The 23615-nt window shown below is 40.9% G+C and overlaps 1 protein-coding gene across 2 annotated transcripts; it reads left to right on the top strand.

The window, feature by feature from the left end:
* The first annotated feature begins 1014 nt into the window (after positions 1–1014).
* On the top strand, positions 1015–23423 carry ATMIN (ATM interactor). 2 transcript variants are annotated; one of them, XR_007506620.1, is made up of 5 exons: positions 1015–1249; positions 7618–7743; positions 8708–8907; positions 9918–11888; positions 14891–23423. XR_007506620.1 is itself a non-coding variant. In XM_049804436.1 (4 exons), exons 1-4 carry the CDS (start codon positions 1016–1018, stop codon positions 11746–11748), a joined length of 2391 nt encoding a protein of 796 aa, XP_049660393.1. In that variant the 5' UTR covers position 1015; the 3' UTR covers positions 11749–23423. The 2 variants fall into 2 exon arrangements, 1 of the variants encoding a protein (XP_049660393.1); XM_049804436.1 differs by having other exon boundaries at positions 9918–23423.
* The last annotated feature ends 192 nt before the right edge of the window (positions 23424–23615 follow it).

Genomic DNA, 23615 nt, shown 5'->3' on the forward strand with positions numbered 1-23615 from the left:
GCTAGCGATACGTTTTTAGGACTTCCACCTGTGTAATTTAAATGTTAGTTTGACAAAATACTTAACATAGTGTTAGGATTCTGAAATCGTGCCAGGTTTCACATGATAGACATTGCGGGTTGGCTCGTGACATGTCTCACTTGTACCCTCACAGAGCCTTCTACGAGTCAGGCCCATTATGACTCCAGTATGCATTGCACTCTGTGCAACTTTTTCTTCCTAATGCTCTCTACCAAATACCTTAATGCCTGAGATGATGATGATTTACCATAAAGTTCCAAAACACTAAAACATGGCGAGTACCTGGCCTACTGCCTGTTTCTGCCTCTTGTTTCTAGGAAAGGTGGTCTCCATCCCCTTTTTAACAACCAAAAAGTTGGTCGCTCTGATTTTCAAGTACTCATTTCATCTCTAACTTCACATAACCAAGGCTATTATAGAAACCACGCACCACTTCTGGGCACCTTACAAGCAGGAGCAGGCACACGGACGAGAGGAAGGATAGGGGCTGTACAATGAACACGGGGTCTCCGCGCATCCTGGGAGCTACACAGTCGCGTTACTCTTCCCCAGTTGAGGGTGGGCTCTGTGCCGGTAACGTACATCTTTTCCTTTAACTGACCAAGCCGTAGGGAAAAAAACTCCGTGTATCGTGTCATTGGTTCTTTAAAACGTGATTCTACATCAGTAAATAAAGGCAAAAACACCTGGCGTGCAGCAGAGAGACCGTGGCTCCATCTGCCCATAGCAGGTGACAGATGAAGGCAGGCACAAGCACTTTCTCATAGGCTCTAGCTCCATGTACTCGCTAATGCGGACACCGTTATTCTCTCTTCCCCCCCCCCCCCCCCCCCCCCTACTCCTTTTCTCCTTTTCCTGGCTCGGACCCCCCCCCGCCCCCTCCACCGCTGGTGGGGGGGGCGGGGCCGCACCACGCGGCTGCTGAATATTCAACAGGGGCGCTGACTGTTGGCGCCCGCCCCCGGAAGTGGAGGGCCGAGCAGCTGACAGCAACATGGCGGCGGCGGCGGCAGCAGCCGGGCGGCGTGGCGGTGGGTTGGGGCGGCCCCCGGCGCCGGCCCCCGTGCCCGTGGGGGACCTGCCGCCCGCCGGGGAGCTGGTACGGCCCTCGGTGACAGAGCTGTCCCAAGTGAGGACCAACATCCTGTGCACGGTGCCCGGTTGCGGCAAGGTCCTGCCCAACAGCCCGGCCCTCAACATGCACCTGAGCAAGGCCCACCCGGTCCAGGTACCGCCGCCGCCGCCCGGACTCGGCCCCGCCGCGCGGTGAGGCGAGGCCCGGTCCCGCCGCCTCCCTCCTGCGAGGCCCGACGGGGGGCTGCGGCGGGCTGAGGGGGCTTGGCCGGGGGGGGGGGGGGTGGCGGGGGAGAAGCGGCCCGCCCCTCACCTCACCTCGGTCAGTGGGGCTCTGTAATGGCGCAGCTCCTTCTTCCGCCGCGGGGGCCTGCCGGAGGGCTCCGGCCGGGCCCTGGCGCCTCAGCCTCCTCGCCCGCCTTTGCCCCGCTGCGAGGCCTCGGCCCGGTGCGGCGGGTGAGGGGATCCGTTCCTGCTCGGGGGCCTGCGGCCGCGTACGGGACCGGGGGGGGGAGGGGGGGGCGGCTGCGGTGTTGGGGTCCGCTGGGGTTTGCTTTGTGGAGCCCAGTAAGGGGGACGGGACGGTATTCTCAGTGGGAATAAGGAAGCGTTTTTCTTGTTTAAATCTCCCCCGCGTGAAAAGCGTGCGCAGGTATGCCTATAAAGGCACGAGTGCGTGCCTGTGCGCGGTCTGGCCAGTCGTGTTGAGAATTCCTCTAAAATTACTTAGAAGAAAATTACTTGAGAAAATAACAGGGTTTGGACCAGCGTTAAACGTGACTAAGGCGGTTAAAAGTTCTTTGGGACTCCGTTTCTGTTATTTCACTTGCTTATTGCTTATCTTTCTGCAGCGAGGCATTATAGCCCCACTTGTGAGGTGCTATGCAAACATACTGCGTTTCCTACCCTTAGCAGTTGGCAAGCCGTCGTAATCCAAATGCTGAGTGCTGTTGTGCTGGGGTTTTTGTTTGTTTTTTTAAAATGTCTGTGAGCCAAAAAAAACCTAGATGGATGCCATTTTGGAAACAAGCCCTCATTACCATAGTACTGCTGAGAAAACTGCAGTGTGTACTGGGGGGGGGCGGGAGGGGGGAGCCACAGTTCAGCAAGCATGCATTTGAACGTGGGCCTTTCAGAAAGATATACTTATTTTTCTCAAAGTGATCGTGCCAAGTGTGTGAGGTCAAATCCTATTCCTGGAAAACTTCAAGCGCAGCGTTTGTAGCTGCACGCTCATAATGCCGCCCCAGTGGGCAAACAATAAACGTCTTTTGTGAAATGGTTAATTACAAGTAATCATTTGTGATGAACAAGAGGCAATAGTCTCAAGCATACTTGCAATCTCCTGTCTCCGATTTGTTTAATTTCCTAATACGTGCTAACAACTTTTCTGTGTGTTGTGTATTATATCTCGCATGTACGTAGGAGTGGAGGTACAACAGAAATTGAAAACGTTCACTCGGGTTCAGCAGACAGTCGTTTCGGTTGTGAGCTTCTGCTCTGAGCGTACGCAGCAGCCGGCGAGGACTGCAGCTAGTGGGTTATATAACTGCTGTTCAGGGCTTGATGGGTGAGGAAATGTTGCTTTCTCACCAGTTGCCTAGATAGCTGTTAACTATTGATGCCTTGTAGAATTATAACACATTTCATACACCTAGTAACTAAATCTTTTGGTAGCTTGGATAAATACTGAAGCATGGATGGATGGAGACTTTCAGGAACATCTGACTTATATTGCAAGGGCATTGTAATTGAGAGTAAAATGTTATCAAGGCTTAAGAGAGGCTAATTTTTCTGTACTATGTCTTAGATAAAATATATACGGTATTATGCATGGCTTGAGAATGCATCTTGAATGAAAGAAGAAAGATACGAAGGTAAAAGAGATAAATCTAGGTGGTGTTCCTCTGTTTCTCCAGAAGGAGATGGACTTGGACTAATACTTTAGTATTAGTATTTCCTTTTAAGAGAGAACTTCCCCAGATAAAAAGAATTTAGTAGGTTGCATTTGTTAGTGAAACATGAGGAATTAGTGAAGAAGCAGCTTTGCAAATGAGTTGGTAAGAAGCTATAGGGGAAGGAGAGAACGTTGTAGTGCTGGAGAGAAGGGAGGTTGAATTGTTTAATTTTCATTAATAAAAGTAGCACCAGTAGGATCTTTTGATACCAAAAACTATGAGGTATTGTTGTTGCAGAGGAAGGACGTTTACATAGGAAAGCAAGATTACCCTGTAAAAACAGAGTTAAGTGCCACGGTACAAGGTTATAGTCTTGTGAAGTGATAGCAAAAAAATTGATCAGTCCTTGTTTGTAACAGAAATAACAGAGATGGGAAACACTTGCAAAAGCTATTTGGTCATATGTGTATGAGCATTTAGGGTAATGCTGCTGTGAGAAGGGCAGTCCTAAAATATGTCAGAAGGATATTCTCTTACTGCTGTAGGGTAGGAATCTGATTCAAATAAGCTAAAATGAACCCAGAAGAGGTGCAGAAAAGGGCTATTACGGGTGGTGAATGGCAAGTGTGTCTGACAAAGGGAGATTAGAAGAATTTGGCTTGTTTGGCCTAACAAAAGAAGATATGATGAAGTGTTGGTATGTAAACTTTTGTTTTCTGGCTTCTTAGCTTAACTAAGCCAATAAAAAATGAGAACAGTGGGTATAAACTGGCACTTTAATATATTAGGCTTGAAATTTTTTTCAGTTCTTTGGTCTTTTGCCTGTATTATTTTGTGGGAAGAAGGGGAAGACTTCCGTGTAGTTCAAAAATGAAGCTAGAGGAGTTCATGTAAAGGAGAGGATTCTGTGGATTCCTATGATAGCAGGGAGGCTGTAGTCAGTGGTGAGCTGGAAAAGGTAGCTTACCCCTGGGGTCAGTTACCCAAATGCAGATATTACACTATAAGAATAAATGCCCTTCTCTCTGTATTGGGTTTGTGTGGCAAGGTTTTGGTAGTGGGGGGTCTACAGGGGTGGCTTCTGTGAGAAGTTGCTAGAAACTTCCCCTGTGTCCAACAGAGGCAATGCCAGCCGGCTCCAAGATGGACCCGCCGCTGGCCAAGGCCAAGCCCATCGGCGACAGTGGTAGCGCCTCTGGGATAACAGGTTTAAGAAGGGGGAAAAAAAGTTGCTGTGGCACAAAAACTGCAGCCAGAGAGAGGAGTGAGAACATGTGAGAGAAACAACTTTGCAGACCCCCAGGTCAGTGAAGAAGGAGGGGCAGGAGGTGCTCTAGGCACCAGAGCAGAGATTCCCCTGCAACCTGTGAGGAAGACCACTGTGAGGCAGGCTGTCCCCCTGCAGCCCGTGGAGGTCCATGATGGAGCAGATCTCCACCTGCAGCCCATGGAGGACCCCATGCCGGAGCAGGTGGGTGCATCTCCCATGGGAGGGACCCCACTCTGGAGCAGGGTAAGAGTGTGAGGAGTCCTGCTCCTGAGGAGGAAGGAGCGGCAGAGACAACATGTGATGAACTGATCGTAACCCCCATTCCCCGTCCCCCTGTGCTGCTGGGGTGGCGTTAGGTAGAGAATCCGGGAGTGAAGCTGTGCCCGGGAGGAAGGGAGGGGTAGGGGGAAGGTGTTTTAAGATTTAGTTTTATTTGTCATTACCCTGCTCTGGTTTGATTGCCAATAAATTAAGTTAATTTTCCCCAAGTCGCGTCTGTTTTGCCCATGACGGTAATTGGTTGAGTGATCTCTTCATGTCCTTATCTCGGCCCACAAGCCTTTCGTTATATTTCCTCTCCCCTGTCCAGCTGAGGAGGGGGAGTGATAGACTGGCTTTGGTGGGCACCTGGCATCCACCCAGGGTCAACCCACCGCACTCTCCATGCTATTCAGTAAAGAAATGCATGATTTTCTGCTGCAAAGAAATTGTTTTAAATAGTTGGCTACAGTCTACTTTAACTTAATGTTTTAAATTAATCCTTTGGAGTAAGCCTTTCTGTTACGGGAAAACAAGACATCAGTAAGTTCACCTTGACTAAATCAGTAGCAAGGATTGTTACTTTCCATTTTTCAGATTGTTGCCAGAAGCCCTGTCCAAATGTCAGTATTCCTTAGAATACAAGTGTCTGTGTTGTGGGAAGTTAATTGAACAAATACCTGCCAAGAATTGTGGTGGGTGGCTATTGTAGAACCATGGGAAGTAAAATCAGACATACAAGGAAAGGACTTGTGAGAACGTCTAAAATACCGGGTTTTTGAGAAGATGTAAGATCAACCATTTAGAGCCAGGAGGACTTTGAAGATGGTCAAAACAAGGTTACTCTCTGGATGGGGTTACTTATATGTGTAGAGTATCTTTCAACTTGTCACAACAAATTTGTTGTGATCTGTGCCTTGAAAGTCTATGTTCCACGTGTTAAAAAAGGGTCTTACTTGTGTTTATGTAGCTTTTAAACACTTAATGTTATGCTGTACCCTAGCACTTAAGTAGTTTTAAATAACCTGGCTGTGGTTTACCTGTTAAGTGCCTGGACTTATTTACCATATTGCCCTGTCATTTGTTGTGTCATTAAATATAACACACTGTGAATAACTTCTTACTTAGGAATAAGTAACTCCAGTTGTCACTCACTAAGCATATTGATTTCATCTGCAGTGGGAGAGACCAAACGTAGTTTTGACCTAAAGGCAAATCTTTTCTTTTCTCCTGAAGACTTCGAGACTGGCATCTGGTCAGAGTGTGTCTGGGTAAACTCAGGGTTAAAAAGTGTAATTGTGGGTAGTGGGGCTGGAATAAGTAGATTTCGAGTCATGTTTTGGGCAGTGCCTCTAGGAGGTGCAAAAATAATCACAGTAATTATTCAGCAGAGATAAAATAGGCCTGTTTATGAGCAGTTTGTCCATGGGGATTGCTTTATATAAAGATGCTTAGAAGGTTAAAATCTTACATGAAAAGTCTCTTTTTAGAGAATAATTCTAGGTTTTCTTGATGAAATGGCAGCTGATCATTTTGGTCGAGAGGCTCTAAACTTTGCTTCTTTGAGTATAGTATGTCATTAACAAAAATGAGCGTTCAACAACGTCAGCAAGTAGCAGTGCTCTGTGTGTGGAAACATAACTGAAATATTCCTTGAAGGGATTACATTTTACACAGAGTATTTTAGATTGAGAGATGATTTGAGGAGCGACAAAGTCATTGAAGTGTCCCACTCATCTGCTTCGTGGTATGCCTGAAGTGCAAATGAAATTAATACTTCAAAAGCAAGACATGAGTAGCTCAGAACACAGAGTTGTTGGGTTGTGACTAACTGTAGCTAGGTAAGAAGCAAGGGTGTGAGCACGAACCCCTTTGTGTTCTGGCAGCTGAGTACATACTTTCTGTTTGCTTCACATGGGACAACAATTGCACTTTGGATGCTTTATGTTTGGTCTAACCTGTGTAAACATGAAGCAGCTGGAGATCTGCCAGAAGAAGGTAGTTAGGGAGTGACTGGTGTAAAATCAACATTCTGCCACTTACTGTGCTTACCGTCACTGTCATAATGCTAAGGAAAATCAGGTGCAAAGCTCAAACAGGGCTTGCTCTGGTAATTCTTCCCTGAATAATCATCCTGGGGATGCCATTGTGGACTGCTGTAATTGGCTCTGGGGACTTGATCGGCCTCTTACTCAGTCTCAGGATGTAAGGAGACTCCCAGCTACTCTGAGCATCAGATTTTTAATAGTTCACTTTTGATTTTTTGCTTAGATAGAGATGCCTGATGTTTCCACTGAGACTCTTTCAGATAGGATATATCTAGAGGGATACATCTTGTCTGGTTTCCATTCAGCAGGAGTAGGTTCTATGTGGTTGAACAATCCCACTAGTGTGTCCTTTTCATATGTATTTTTGAGGTCCTCTTTGAGCAAGTTATGTTGCTTTCTTCTGTTGTGTACATGTGATGGTCAGTGAGGCAGATCACATGGAAAAGTGCAGATACACCAGTCACTTAATGTTCGGAGGTTCGTAATTAGCATACCAGTTGTTAGTTTCATAGACTTAAATGAGATTTGGTTTATGATCTGAATTAAGTGGGAGAGTGTACTTGGCGTTTTTCATTTTACTACAAGTAAACTCTAAATAGCGCCAACAGAATTCCAACGTCAGGGAAGTGTTGTGTTACGCAGTGTGTGACTAATTTTAATGGAGCTTCAAGTAGACCGTGCTACAAAAAAGTAAAACCGCATTAAGTCGGCAGTGCAGTGTAGTATCTGTAGAGAAAGCTTTTTGGCTCAAATAACACAAAAGGCAGTTATGATTGGCTTGGGGCAGCATCTTGGTAAAAGTAGATAGTATAGTACCACTACTCTGTAGAGGTTGTTGTAATTTCACTTGGTAATTTTGATGGTATATTTGCAAAGTAGCATGCACATAGGTGAAAAACTCCATTTGAGCTTTCAAAACACTTAGGAAGGTGCCTTCAGCTCATTGAGGTGTGTAAACTCAGTGAGCCAAAGTTGACGTGTATTCTGAATGTTGTCTTTAATATGCAAACCTGTAGAATTGCCAACTTCTTAATTGGTTCTTTTTCAGGATGGAAAACTTAATGCACCAGTAAGGAAGGGTTTGAAAACTTCACAGAAATTCTACTGCTGTCCTATTGAAGGCTGCCCTAGAGGACCAAACAGACCATTTTCCCAATTTTCTCTTGTAAAACAGGTATTCTTATTTCCTAAAGTATTCTTGTACTGATTAGTCCTGACTGTCTCTACTCCCAAGAGTGTACACTTTTGCATTCAGTGATGAGCAAAGCCTCTCAGCATGTATCCAGAAGTTGGAGAACTGCATGCAGAAGCTCCACATGGGCATATGGTTAATGGATTTGCATGTTTGCATGTTGATATTAGAGGACTTGAACCTTTTGATCAGGCAGATGCCAGTATGTTCTGACAGCCTCTCTCCACAAATTAAAAAGATGGGGAAAGATCAGAGTGGCAGGGGGGAAGATCACAGCAGCAACCAATAAAGGTTTAAAATATGGCTGATGCTTTTAAACTGCTTTTTCAAGTGGTCAAGAATTAAGAGTTTTTCTCTGCTTTAGTATCAAAATGCATGTTTACTAGTTACCTGTTTAAGAAAACATGTAAGACTTGTTTCTGCATGCATGAGTATAAAAAGCACTCTTCTGCTGTTGGTTACCTGTGATAAGCTGGGGACACCATAGGAGATGAGTGGCTAGAACTTGGTGCTGTAAATTAAAAGGAAAAATCTGGTGTTTGCTCTGAAGTTGACCTGTTTGACTTAAGACTATTAGCTCAGTTGTAGATGTTCAGGAGTGTGCACATGTTGCAACATATACTTACTATGCTCTTTGGCAAGATTCATCTATAGATTTATTAATGTCCTTAGGAAACCTCCAAGAGCATTAGGACACATAAATGTTTATCTGTATTTTAATATGCACATAGCACAAGCAGATTTGCAAACTTTAAATTCTTTATGTTGGTTTCTTTAAGCTTGTAACTTACTCCTCCTAATAAGACCTTTAAAAAACTTTTAATTCTACTCTTCATTGCTATTTAACAATAACAACAAAAAGCAAATATTACTGTCTCCCCTAAACGTGATTTTCTCTTTTTATCTTAGCTGAAGGCTAATGTTTACTTTTCATTGTGTATTCTAGCACTTTATGAAAATGCATGCTGAAAAGAAGCACAAATGTGATAAATGTAGTAACTCCTATGGTACAGAATGGTATTTGAAACGGCATATAGAGGTCTGTGGCAAGACTTTCCAGTGTACTTGTGGGTGCCCTTATGCCAGCAGAACAGCATTACTGTCTCATATTTACAGAACTGGCCATGAAATTCCTGCAGAACACAGGTAAAAGTGAAGCAGTTAAGTAATGATACTTACATTCATCACTAAGTCCACTGTCTCCCATGTCCTGGCTTTTTGTCTCCTTTCTGTTGATTAGATTGGAAATAGGCTCACATTGTTTTAGCTGTAAAGCAGTTCGCAGTTTCTTTGTTCAGTTGCTTTTAGTAATTTCTGTTTTGTTGAAAACAGTGATGATTGTCTAATTAATAAGATGAGGCTTCCCCACATACAAAGCAAAAAGTACTGATGACACTGGACTGCATGGCATAAATGCTAGTGATTCTTGTTGCATCTGCAACAGGTGGTTGGTTTTTTTTACAGTTCTGTGAGAGTAGAGATGATTTGGAAATGTTTATAGCTCATAACTGGTGTGGAATGCAGTTCAGTTTATTTTCTTTTATAACAAGTCTAGTCATCTTTGCAAGTATTAGTGGATTCTTTTTTTAAAAAATGCCTATATATGCATGTTTAGATTTATAGTTGTCTTAAATATGTACATATATTTCAAAATGGGTAATCTGTTTCCTGAGGCCTAGCCTGTCTGTCTTGGAGATTCAACTGCTGCAAAATTAAGTTTTGTGTGAAGGAGTGCTAATTTTATCTTCAGTTTCCATGAGAGACCTTTACCTGTACACTAATTTTAAGAGCGCTGTCCCTTCAATGCTCAGTCTGAGTTAGCATCAAAATAACAAATTAAACATGCCTTCAAATCAGAGAGCTTAATGTACAAGGGGCAAGAAACCTTCTAAACTTCTACCTCCATTTAGGAATAGGTCTCCATAAAAGAGGTAACCTTTGTTTTTTTCTTTTTTTAAAGAAAAAGAGTGAGGAATGAAATTTTGCAAAACTGAAATTCACGGAGTCTTTTTATGTTTTAATCAGGATTAGTTGTCTTCTCATATCCAACCTCATCTGTGACTTCAGTTTATATTTTCAATGCAATGACTCAAAAGAATGGAAGGCAGATGTTTTGTGCTTGGAAGGAGTATAAATTATTGATCTCATGTTCACAGGGATCCTCCTAGTAAGAAAAGGAAAATGGAAACCTCTGTACATAATCAGCAGTTGGCAGAGAAAGCAAATGAAGCATTCATCAATACACACAATAATAATCCTGGCACTCAGGAATTGGAATCCTCTGAAGTGAAACTAGTGGCCTCTCTTGAAGGCTCCTGCAGTTCTAACTTCACAAACCAAATGCAGCCAAAATGTACACCGAAGATGCTTTTACCAAAGCCCAAGGTGGCTTTGGTTAAACTTCCAGTGATGCAGCTTGCTCACTTGCCTATATATGTATCTGCAACAGACTCTTCTGTCAAACCTGCTGTAGTGGCTGTTGATAATCAAGGTTCAGTTCTAAGTACTGTTCATTTATTGCCTCAATCTATAGGAATTCTGATTCCAGCACTGGAAGCAGAAACACTTGTATTTAAAGATAGTATGCCTGTTTCAAAAGTGACAAATTCCAGTGATCGTGAACCAGTAAGTACTGGTGTACAAGTTGAGTTGGATACGGTTGCATCAAATAACACAGGGCAAGAGCTGGGGAATGTTTGTCACAAGAATAAAATTTCTTCAATAAATATACAGACTGACTTATCTTATATTTCACAGAACTTTGTACCGTCTGCAGCCTGGACTCCCAATTCTTCTGTATCCTCTTGCTCTCAGACAGATCTGTCATTCAGTTCACAGGTTTCGTTACCTATCAGTGTACAAACACAGACGCTGCTGCCTGCTTCCAAACTGACTTCATCCATAGCTGCTCAGACTGATGCTTTTAGTCAGGTTTGTTTTCCAGCATGCAGCATTTCTAGAGAGACTCAGACCAGTAGGACACAGGACTCTATTGATGGAAGAGTGCAAATGGACCAGGCTGTAATGTGCAGTGACATCTTTGACAACGTTCATTCATCATATAATGTTTCTACTCACATTCAACTTCCAGAAAACAATTTAATGCCTGCAAATATAGATCAAACCTTGCTGCAAAGGAGTAATGGCAAGAGCCTGAATCAAGATACGGTCAAGTCTGAATCCCTTATCAGCTTCAACACACAGACTAATATACTTCCACCTCAAAATACGACGGATAATCAAACCCAGACAATGGACCTACTAAGTGATTTGGAAAACATCTTTTCAGGAAACATGTCTGGCCAGACACTGGATAATCGTGGCCTTTTGTCTGAGACAAGTTCTAATGCTGACACGCATCTGCCATCTGGTCCATCGCAGAGCACAGGAATAGACTTTGACATTGAAGAGTTCTTTTCAGCATCCAATATCCAAACTCAGACTGAAGAGAGTGAGCTTGGTACCCTAAACTCTGAGCCAGTTTTGGAGTCACTGGACATTGAAACTCAGACTGATTTCTTATTTTCAGATAGTGCCACTCAATCATATAGCTGCCGAGGAAATTCTAACTTCCTAGGTTTGGAGATGTTTGATACGCAGACACAAACAGACTTGAATTTCTTTTTGGACAGTAATACCCATCTGCCTTTAGGAAGTATTCTGAAGCAGTCTAGTTTCTCCATGAGTACTGACTCCTCTGATACAGAAACCCAGACGGAAGTATATCCAGCTACTAAAAATATACCTACTCAGAATATTGAAAGCAAAGTCCAGCTCAGTAGCGCTGAAACACAGACTATGGATAGCTGCTTTGAGAATCTAGGGAGTTTATTCCTTACCAGCAATGAGACACAGACAGCAATGGATGACTTTCTTCTGGCTGACTTAGCCTGGAATACAATGGAGTCCCAGTTCAGTTCAGTAGAAACACAGACCTGTGAAGAGCTGTGCTCCTTGTTTCAGAGCTCTGACAAGCCCAGCCATTGAGTACTACAAAACATAACTGTTTTCTGTGGTCTGAAATTAAGTTATTGGGGTGGGAGAGATGGCTTGACCAAGTTATCCACTTTGCTTTATTGAATGTAATTATTGTGAGCAGTCAGCCTAAGAGACTTTTCATGCTGAAGGTACTCTACTCAGTATGTAACGCTACATAAGCTATGTGTGTATAAATGGTGGGGAAGGGGGGGCTGTAACATGTTAATGTGCATTTGAACCTTAAAAAAAAAAAAAAATTGTGGTGCCTATGTTTTTTTCCTCAAACTTCTTTACAAAGCCGATACTGCTTTCATTGAAACGGAAGAACTTTTAAAGTTGTTCTATATATATCTCTATCTATCTATTCCTGGCTTATGTATGGGGTTCCAATGCACTGGACCAAAACCCTGACCTGTCCAATTCAGATGCTTCCCTGAACTTACGGGGGAGGATTCTATTAGTGTAAGCTACTTCTGTTTACTTTTTTTAGTAGCTTGTATTTTAAATCCAGCATGAACATAATAAGCCGTATTGTCTTCTTTTACTTTATGCCTTCACAGCTCTTTCTCCTTCATAAGTTGGTATTTTCCAAATACCAGTCCAACACACTAGACACATATAGACTCTTGAATTGTTGAATATATTTATTATTTAAAATATGTGGAAAGCAGTACTTTATTTTTTTCCCTGAGTGGCACTGGTGCCCTTTTAAGAGTAAGAAGAGAACTTGGAATACATAATTGTAGGGAAAACTAGTATGTCATCCTTTTAGCTAGTGTAATGAATGGGACTAACATTTTTAGAGTCTTCAGGAGGGATTTACTTAAATTATTTCTGTCTGTAAGATGCAAATGTTACAATGTGTGTGCCTCAAAGACTGGAATAATTTTGCTGAAATTCTCCTAGCTTTATTAAGATATAAGTTGAAAAATGTTACAGTGGTTTATACCTCTATTTACCTTAACAGAAATCTTTAGAAATGGAAAATTAAATTCTCTAAAATGCTCACGTGCCTAGACTCATGGTTTTGGACTTTCTGCTTCCAAAAAACAATTGGAATCTGTATAACAGAGCTGGGAAATCGGCTCACAGAAGCCCTTTCAGAACAGCTGTATCTTGCTTTTGCACGTTGATCTGCAGCCTTCAGTTCCTGCAGCTTTTAGATAGTTTTTCTGAGTACAGTCAAATTCAAACTGATTTTTCAGAGAAGAAACATGGGACCTGTTGGAATTTTTTTTTAATGTTCATCTTGCCCCTCATACCATTATTTGCAGTATTTTTCATTTGCATAAGAAAAAAATGAAGCCAGTTGTGAATGTATGTTGGAATTTGGCCTTAACTAATTTTTATCTCTTACTATAATACCTGCAAAACATAGGCCTCTGGTTTTGTCCTGGACAGGTTTTAGTTTCTGTTACCTTAAACGAAAAGAGAAACCTCTTCATGTCAAGTTCCTGGGCATGTAACAGACTTTACTCCTCCCTTGTGAGAGGAGAAGTATTGGCTGCATATTTACTAGGCAGCCCATCAGTAAATGTGTGTCTAAGCCTTAGTTTTTGAAGACTTGCTATGCTTTGTGCTTCATATCCTCAACTCAAGGATGTGGGAGTCGTTACTCATACACTGCAGGCAGCTTGTTTTGTTGAAAATGAGCAGTACCCCTTTTTTTTGTTTTTTGGGGTTTTTTTGTCTCTTCCTACCACTCTCTAATGCTGTAGTTAACCCACTAATATGGTAAGCATCTCCACTTTTACTGGAAATAATCTCTAGATTAACCCTGAAACTCATATTTTCCTCCTAAAAAAACTCCTGAAACCACAGCTGTGTTGCCTGTTTTAACTTTTCAACATTTCTAGGTGCGAATTCAGACACTTCCAGTCTTTGGCTGAAGAGACTGCAGAAAGGAATCTTGCAGTTACCCCCAGGAGTACAGTAATTCTGCTTTAGGGAAAGTCCCCCCAGGTTTCACAATGCCTAGAGTTCTTATCTTAAAGGTGGGATATATTAAAAAAAGGCAGGCATTGCTTGTAATTCTATTCTTCTGAAGATATGACTGATTTATATTTACCTGCCTACTTTGAAATTGGGAAATAAATGACAAAATTGGGTTAGTTTACTCTATTGCAGTATTTTTCCAGTAATGTTGCATCTTCAGATTTTAAAGAGTTTTTCCTTCTCCTTTCTTCCCCCTGGCTGAAATACCAGAGAACATTTCTTCATATGTGGGCTTCTGTGTTTCCAATGTGCAAGTTGTCTGTACTGATGCAGCAAAGAGAAGCAGTTGCTATAAATCTGGTTGGGGAAAACTGCATTCTCCGCAGCAGTAGGAGGCAGAAGTGAGAAACTGTTCATTACCTATGAGTTTAGAAAGTTGGTATTTTTTCTGCAAGAGAAGGAATCTTGGGTGATGAGGAGCAGAATTACAGAAGGCTTTGAATCGCAGCCATCTGAGAGACCAGCCAGCATTTAAAGAACTTTGAAACTAATTTACAAATCACAATGAGAATTGCCATGTTCTTATGGTGTAAGCCAAAGCTCTTAACATCAGTGACTATCAGAAAAAAACTAAGATGTGGATGCAATCTTACAATGTAATGGCTATTTATTGTAACTTGTAATTAAAAGTATTTGAGCTCTGTGTGTTTTATTAGAACATGCAAATACCATTCCCTTCCCTCATCCTATGGGTTTAAAATAGTTTGAACTTTAATTAGGCAAACACAGTGCTACAACATTATTTTATTGAAAGTGCAGCATTAAGAAATTATTATATATGTCTGCGTTGTCTTGGGGAAGTATCTCATTCTGACCAAAATTAACTTCTTCACAAATTTGATTCTGCCTAAATTATTCCTGACAGTCAGAAACAGGTTTGTATGCTATGTTGCTGGCATATGTCACTCAGTTTGACAATTTATTAAGTATTTTTGTGAAAATGTGAAGACTGCAACCAGTCTTCATAGTTTGTTGAATCCCACAGTAAACCTAAGGAAACCTCTTCTGAAATACTGTTGCTGAATATTACAAATTCTTCACATTTGAACAAATTCTTTAAAATGGCTGATTTTCTGTTTTGGCTGTTTTAAAAATAAACTTCAGTCAGAACTATTTCTTGGTAGTACTAGTTATACTTATCTTCCTTTTTCTGCAGTTTGTCTCTGATTTGATTTTCAAGGCACTGTCTCTATTGTAAGTATTGGTCAGCAGTGACTTACTACTTTGCTTACTCTCTTTTGTATCCTCTACTGCCATTTGAACTGCTATACAAAAAGTAACATCAGATTCTCTATAGCCTCTTCGCGCAAATATTTATCTGGAAGTGATACTAATGTTACTTGTACTTGCTCTTTGCATTTCCTGCTTAATTCTGTTATGCTGTGATTGCTGGATCTTGATCTGGATGCCTGTGTAATGCTACTCTAAAATTGAATTAGTGGTTTCCTAGTTTCACTTGAGCTTTTCTTTAGTATATAAAAAATCAAAAAAATGAAACAGCAAATTTGGGACACATGTTCTATGAGAACATAAGCACAAAACAGCTGAAAGCTGAGAGGTCTGTCTTGTTGCCTTCTGTGTTCATTTGTCACAATGCTAAAAATTTGTATGACAGTACATGTAAGTTTCTTCTACTTTTGGCTTTATTTGCATCTATTTCCACTAATACCCTTGTAAATACTTCTTTCTGCTTTGGGTAGGGAGGGAATCGTCCCTGAACTCTTCATGGCAGCCTAGAGAAATTGGTAGTTTAAAGGCAGAGTTTACTAATGCTATGTATTCTTAGCTATGCAAAGCTGCTTGTGTCTAGAAAATTTTCACTTCCAAAGGATATGAGATCTTAAAAAAATACATACATACTTGCAGCTGTAAATTAAACAGCTGTAAAACAAGCCTTGTGAGACTGCGTCTAGTTTTGAACAATTCAATCAGTGTCTGTAATTTAATGTCTGTGACTAACACTTTTTACAAATTTCCATTCCGAGACGCATATGCAGTCATTTTTTCTGCAGAAAACAAAAGGCTGAATTTCCCTGTTAGTCATATTTACCTTGATTGTGTAGAGGCAACAGAACAAAGAAAGATGACTGCCTTCCAGTGTTTTAAAGCCTTATCCTGCTAACACATGCTCATGTGCTTAGTCAGGTCAGGACTGATATTTTTTGTGAGGCTGGGCAGAGATATAAGTGTTGGCAGGATTGGGATCTTAGGGGGTTTTTAATAGCTTTTCAGATATAGGGTAAGTCAATAGGACTAATACATACTGAATCAATATAGGGTGCTCAACTTGCAAAAGAGTATGTTACTGAAATGACAACTGTGAGGTGAACCAAATGTACTTGCCTTTATCATTAAGGCTGTACAGCTTCCTTTGCTTTAATATGTTTCTGACGTATTACTTTTTTAAACATGGTCTTAGTATACAATTTCCTGTTCCAAACACATTCACACCAAAATGTGGTTAACATTCTAGGTCGTGCAAGCTTTTTCATTCATGTTTGGTTTAAGGTGCTGCTATGCTTGTGTTCCTAGTAGAATAGGCCTACTGTAAACAGACTTCCATTCATAACTTTGTATGAACACTATGAGGATAGGGTTGTTTAATGGTAGCAACCTTCAATGCATGTTGCAAACATGCATCTTCTGTTTCTTTTGCTGTTGTTTTTTTAACAGTTGATGTGAATTTAAATGTGTGCTAGAAGGATCTGCTGCTTAGAGCATGACTGAATTTTCTTGTTTAAAATGCCATTGCTATGCAATGAACAGAATCAAGGACCTACATCATTCAACTCTGCATTGCCTCGCAGTCAGGTTGAGGGTATGTTTGTACTTGCGCGCGTGACTCTTCCACTTCACTGAAAATGCAACTGGACAGCCTAAAACAGTGGAAACTCCTGAAGGAACTGCTGAGTTAAATAACAGAAGTCCTTTACTTCTGATTCTTTTTCATGTACTGGCTTTACAGCAGTATCGTCAACATAACTAGCAATGGAATATAATAGATGACTTGTGATGATGTAAACTGTACATTTCACAATAACTAATGCTTTACATGCATGTTTCAAGCACTTGCATGCAGAGCTAGATTGACAGTACTTCTATCTACAGATATCTGCAAGTGCATCTATGATAAAGCTCGATATGAAAGCCATATTTTTTTCAGCTTACAGAATTCAACACCTGATTATGATCTAATTTAAACTTGTAACTATTTGGAATGGATGAGTAATAAACCTCATGGGCGAGTCTTTCCCAAAGCATATGTGAGTTAATAAGGCTGAGAAATGTCCTTAAAATATTTTTCTTCTCATCACTGGTGGGATTTTGATCTAGTGGACAAATTTAGTTTTCAAAGGATGTCCATGTTTAATTCTTGCTATTTAAGCCAGTAAAGTTGCAATGAGCAGACAAAGGCAAGCATTCATTTCTTAGGCCTATTTTACAAGTGACAATCCCAAAGAAGGAATGTTGTCCTAGTAATTGTGAAACTTTTAAGTACATTAATGCATGCAGAGAAAACCTTGTGCCAAAATACTGTTTCATATTTCCCTCTGTTGGAAACTGAAGTGTTACACAAAGCTACTAGTAAGTTATTCACAAGTATTGAAAATGAAGCACTTATTTAGTCCTGTAAATTATACATATTTTGGAATAAAGTTAACTTCAATCAACTTTTGCCTTCTGTTTTAATGGCTGTGATCTCCTCCCTGCAGAAGCATGGGTGGGGTATTCAGTGCCTATTGGCAAGTACCAGCTTAACATTTTACCTCTTGACAGCTAGGTGTCTTTTGAATTGGTAGAGATTTTGTATATTAAAACTATCTTACAATGTCAGTCCTTGATCTCCAGAGGTGGCAAAAGTTTTCCAGTGTAGTCCTACTTTTCAGTGAATCCTAGAAAGCTTAAACTCACAACACAAATGTAATCAGAAGGTCAAGGTGCTACATTTCATAAAAGTGAAACAATTTATTTGAGAGGTTCTCTGCTGTAAGTGAATCTATGCATAGACTTCCACACAGAATCTGATGCATACAGGCAGTGCTGGATTCTTCTGACCAGCAGCGTCCAGGCTGGCTGCACTAGTGGTGCTCCATCTCAAACCTCTCAGCAGTGCATGCAAAATTTAATCTTTAATTACCTTGTATGCACAATGGAATACCTCTACAGTTTCAGCTCACTGACAGATGCCTTTCTTCTACAACAGACTCGGGACAGAAAGATTACTTCGCATTCCTCCTCTACGTTACCATCCACCTCTTCTGTAATTTTCAGGATTTCTAGAGCCATAAGTAACATCAAGTAGAAACTCAGCTGCATTATGATGATTAGCTTTCAAAGTATTCTACTAGAAAATTACCGTCCTCTCTAACAGCTTATATTATTTTGCAATATATTTTATATAACTGAGAAAATAATTTTTGCCACTATGAATATTTTTTTTAAAAACAGCTACAGTAGGTTGATTTGGAATATGGATCATACTTTGTCCCTTTTCTTCCCGTAGAGTTCCCATGCTTGGTAGTGATCCCACTATTTTCTGTTAGTTGTAGGATAAAACGTTGATTTCTCCTGTTACCTGTATATCTTGTATATGTAATTCAGAGTAGGTAACGAGCAGATGCTCCTTGACTGAAAGTTCGTCTGTACTATTACATCAGGTATAGTCACCAATGATGCATTCTTTGACTATCATTGTACTCTGAGGTAAGTATGCAGAAGGTCAGCATTAGCCCTAGTGCTAGCACAATATGGAAGGGGGAGTATGTCATAAGTATCTAGAAACTAAATACCTGTTCAGAGCATTTAAAATTATGAAAGAGTCAAATATATAAGATGCTGACTATCCTTTTAGGAATAATAACCCTATTCCTATCGTAGGTGTGATTCTGCTTAGTTTAGGCTGTTATTTCAGGCTTTTCTTTATTCAGAACAGATTTGGCCCATGGACAAAGTCAGATACTTTGACAGACTGATCCTCATGAAACTTTCACAAATGATAGACAGTCTAAAAGGCAGGACAAACTTTAACTGTTGATTGAGAAGAGATTTAGAAGATGATAATGGCTGGTTGGAGATCAGGGAAGGCTCATGTATTTTTTAACTACTTGCTTGTTTGCTGTTGCTGAGAATTCATTTATTCTGCTGGCAGTGAAAGCATCCCTGACCGGTTTGTGTTTAGTTCCTGAATTTCCTTCACTTAAAGAAATTGCATGCTGGCACAAGTTGGTTGTTTTCTGTCAAAACAATGGAATTAGAGGCAGATTTTCTTTCTGGCTCCAGGATTTGATAGTGAGTCCTCTGGAATCAGTCCTTTGGAAGTTTGGACCTAAAACAAAAGGGGGAAGATGTTGATTTAACTTTCAGGTGTTCCATCATTGTATTTTTATGTTGTTGTCAACAATTCCCCTTTCGCTTGTTTTGTTTTGGCACCTTGAATACAGGAAGCACTTCTAGCTGATCTAGCCCTTAAGTTTATTTCCTTTCCTTGAACGGGAATGGCTTTATTCTTGAGAGAATTGACACGTAAACAAGAAGCTGCTGGTTCCTGTGCTAGAAGAACCCAGTGTATTCAAGGGCACATAACTTGATTAAGCTTACAATGGCTTAAGTGTTGTGTATTCGTTTCTTTGTGTTCAAGGCCTTTAGTTAGTAGCTTTTCTGGTTTTCTGCTACAGGTCTTGTAGCAATAATCTGCGAGTGTGGTTCTTAGAAATATTACCTGTATCAGGTTGTAGTACAAACTCTGTCTAATCTGTCTGATTTGACAGTCTCAAAAACCTCAGCAAAAATCTTATCTGGCATGGAACATTGGAAAGTGTGGAAATAAAGCTTATAGTTTTCCCTGCAACTTTAAACCTTTTTTTTCTGTAGTCCTAAAGAATTTACTACATGGCTGCAATGGCTGCAACTTATAATTACTATAACAAACATGTTTGGCTTAACTTACTGTTAATTGGTAATGCAGTTCATTTTTCAGTTTTCTCATTGAAGCAGCAGTAGTATTTTCAGTTATCTGAATAGGAGAGACTATCTTCTCTCCTTCTAGACTATGGAAAATGTTACTAGTTTCACAAATACATAGATGTTTGAATTTTCTACTTAGTGGAAAATGGGACTGAAATAACTATATATGGATTTATTTATCTTGGGGCTATTTGTGAAGGATGCTTCTTTTGTAGAGCTTCCATTTTATATCTAAATATGAAAAACAGGATGCGAAAATACATTACCTTGGAGGAAGGGTACAAAGAAGGGAAGAAAATGGTGTGTTAGAGGGTGTCTCTGTTTTGTCAGAATGACACTGCACTTGTGTAACTCTAGCACCATAATTGAAAAGCAGTTAGAACACGTTACTACAACAAAAAAAACCCTATGTTTCCTGGAAATTAATGACCAAGATAGACCTTGACTCCAGATAGTCATTGGCTGAGATTTTCAGATATCCAGAGTACTAAAAGAGATAAAAGATGCATATAGGTCATCATATCAACTACAATGACCTGGTTTTTAATAGATCTTTATCATTTTTTAATAGGTTCTTTATGACTTTCCCTCTTGACTTGCAACAAAATACCAAACGGGTACAAAAAACTACTGCCGTTTCAGACTGAAATGTTTAGCTTTTGTTATTCAGGAGAAGCAAAGGAATGCAGAAGACCATAATACTGTCAGCAGCCTTGTGGTGTTCCTGGCATAGGTGCTTATTTTGTTGGCCGTTCAGTAGGTGGCACTCCTCTCTCCAATACAGAGGTACTGTCACTTGAAAAATCAAATTTGCTACCAGAACAATGGTGGTCCTGTTTGAACCTCCAGTGCGACAACTCTCGTACTCTGCACCTCAAGCTGATATGCCACTCGACTTAAAGATACACTTCTTAAAGAATCGTAACATACTTTCTATACAAATCAGTGTTCTAAAAGATTTCCAGATCTCCCTAAGCAATTCCCAGGAAAAATTGTACTAGGAGACAAAGCAAACTGCTTGGAGCTGTTATTTAACACTAGCACTCAGCTCCTGCGTTGTTCTTTAGAGGTCATTTCACATGACTATTGGGTGAAGAGATGAAGCTGTGTCATCCTTCTATTTTTAAAGGAATAAACACATTATTATTATTTAGATACAGAGAATACATATCACCTATTTTACTGAAACTATGCCTCTAGAAGGTGATAATTCTTTAGCTCTGATGTTGAGATACCTGAAGAATGAACACAATTAACAAATTGATGCCAGAAAACAACTAAAACCTATGTTTATGCACATGTTTATTAGTAAAGAAAGAAATGTTAAAAAGACATTGAATCTGGTTTAAATTGGAAAACATATGCTATTGGAAGCCTTGCACCGGTACTATCTTTCCCTACTCCAAATTTTTATCAAAGCATCAGAAGGGGGGAATGGTGAGTTGCAATGCATCTCTGTGCTGAATGCTGAATTGAATTGCAGTTATCTTTGTATCTATGGAAAAACTATTTTACTTTGGTTTTTGTTTAACACAAAAGCAAAAGAGAACTTGATCTAGAAGTCCCTTGTTCAGTGTGAGATGAAACAAGAATAAGTGAATACCAGAATGCACAGAATACATATGAAACAGAAACAAGCAAAGAACACATTAACAGGATTAACAAAATTAATCTACTTACAACAAGTAAGAAAAAATAATTGTAAATAACTGTCAGTCCCACCACTGTCTGATTTCCAGGTCATTTCCATTTCTTTTCGGTGCCAAATTAGCAAGGAATGTATGCAAATGTTTGTCTGTGAAGCTCAATAGGATTTAGCACTGTTTAAGTTAAGAATATTATTAAATGCCTTGCAGAATAGGCATGGATTTAAGAAATGTTCCCAAAGTTGGGCATTGCTTCAGTGCTCAGCAGCATCAAATACCTAATTACCGTGCTAGGCTACTGTAGTCATTCAGAATGAATCTAAAGGAAGAGGTCGCACTTCATCCCCAGAATAAGCTATTTAAGGCTCTAATGAATCTGTCTTATGGTCAGGAAGAAACTAAACCTACGTCAAAGTAATTGGCATTCATCAGCTTATAATTCTATTAATAGCATCTACAAAAACTACAAATATCCACATTGCTCACAAGGAAATTCTAGGTTTTTTTCACAGTCTAACAAGCTTTTAAAAAAGCATGAAATTACAATATAGAAATGTTAGGTCAGTCTAGATGGCACTGCAGCTCCCGCAATGTGGCTGACTGATAAGGAAGGTAGTCCAGAAAGCAGTGGAACCTCCTGCATTTTTCATTCATTTCCTTCCTTGACCTCAACATACCTGTTCCTGACATCATAGGTTAAAGAGCCCTGGGTGCCATCGTGTTTTGTATATTGGTTTTGGTTTGTATGTGGAATTTGCATACAGGCATGACAACTGTTCTTTTTTAAAAACAGTAGGATTAGAAACAGTTGCAATACTCTTGTCTGATGTAAGAGCACAGTGCCAGTGTAACTGCTCAGGATCTTCTTGCAGGAGTGAGACCTTTGTATGGCTCGAGATAAATGACGATTTTTTTGTCCCCTTACTTTATCATTCACGATGATAAAGCTCCTTTTTCACCCTTCTGCTCTGTTGCTCTGGCATCGTGACTGCAGGAAACAATCTCAGCTGAAGTACCATTGAGCATCTTCTGAAAGATAACAGCTTTTGTATTCTTCCAGGAAGGGTCTGAAGTATCCTTGGGAGTGGCATCTTTCACAGGTGGAAGTACTTGTGAAGACTTAAAGATTCAGAGCCATTTGGATCAAGCACATCAGGCACATTGATCTCTTTATGCCTTACAGCTTCTGGATTTGTCACATCTTCCAGGTTCTGCATACAGTGTTCTTTTTATTGACGGGTTCTTCATTTCCCCTTGGAATGTTTGAACAGCGTAACTTGTTCTGTAGTTCCATTTTAATGTTGTATCTTGTAGGACAACAGTTAGACTTACTAGAATGGGTTGAAATCTCTTCCTTTTCTGAAGCGGTATCAACTATGACATGTACACTTAACTCGCCTTCTGATTTTGATTGATTCCTTGTGGTTTTGGCTTCTTGACCTATACTGTTGTCAAGACGTTGCAACGTGTCTAAGCAGAACTGGCAATTGTTGGAAGTTTCATTTGCCTTGTGTTTCTTGGCTTGTTTTTGCAGCTGGAAGCAGGCAAGTGGATCCCTTCTGCCCCAGCCTTGCACCTGGTAATAGGGAAACATGTTAAATCTGAGACAAACCAGAGCATTGTTAAGAAGAAAAACGTCGAAGAAATGGTATTTGCTGATGTAACTGAAGACTCACGCTCTTTGCGTTTTCTTCCGAGTACAACATAACAAGTAACTGTAATTCCTCGCCGGTCCTGTTTTGTAATGTTGTGTAGCAGAAGACCTCCTGCACCGAAAGGAGGAACCGCGGGGCTGGCAGTCCCTCACGGGGCCGGGGGGGCGGTTTTATCCCCCGAGAGAAGAGGTGAATCTCACCTCTGATGCAGTGTGAACGCTGCTCCCTCCTTCGGGATCGGGGACGACGCTTTCCTTCACCGTGGGTGTAAAAGTGATTGTGAAAAGAAAAGCAAAAAAAAGCCCCCGATCCCTAGAAAACGATTTCAAAGCGGTGAAGCCTGACGTTCGCTGAGGCGCCGCTCCTCGGTTACCCCGGCAACGCGAGGGGGCGCGCGGCGGCGGCGCCTGCGTCTGTGTGGAAATGGCGGGTCTCCTCTGTGAGGGCCGGTCGTACCGGGGGGTGGGGAAGGCCGTACTGGCCGTGTGAGAGCTGCCCGGTCAGGGAGACGCTGTGGGGGGAGATCCTGAGGTCCCTCCCGACCTCAAATCATCCCGTGGGTCCTGCGATTCGGAGGGACGCGGCAGAGCCTCGTAACCGGCAGCCGGCCGCGGGC

Source organism: Accipiter gentilis, chromosome 7 (assembly GCF_929443795.1).
Source record: "Accipiter gentilis chromosome 7, bAccGen1.1, whole genome shotgun sequence".
Lineage (NCBI taxonomy): Eukaryota > Metazoa > Chordata > Aves > Accipitriformes > Accipitridae > Astur > Astur gentilis.

Coding starts and splice junctions, on each gene's coding strand:
- ATMIN (XM_049804436.1), top strand. CDS start 1,016: ATGGCGGCGGCGGCGGCAGCAGCCGGGCGGCGTGGCGGTGGGTTGGGG. Junction 7,744..8,707: donor AATTTTCTCTTGTAAAACAG/GTATTCTTATTT, acceptor TGTGTATTCTAG/CACTTTATGAAAATGCATGC. Junction 8,908..9,917: donor GAAATTCCTGCAGAACACAG/GTAAAAGTGAAG, acceptor TCATGTTCACAG/GGATCCTCCTAGTAAGAAAA.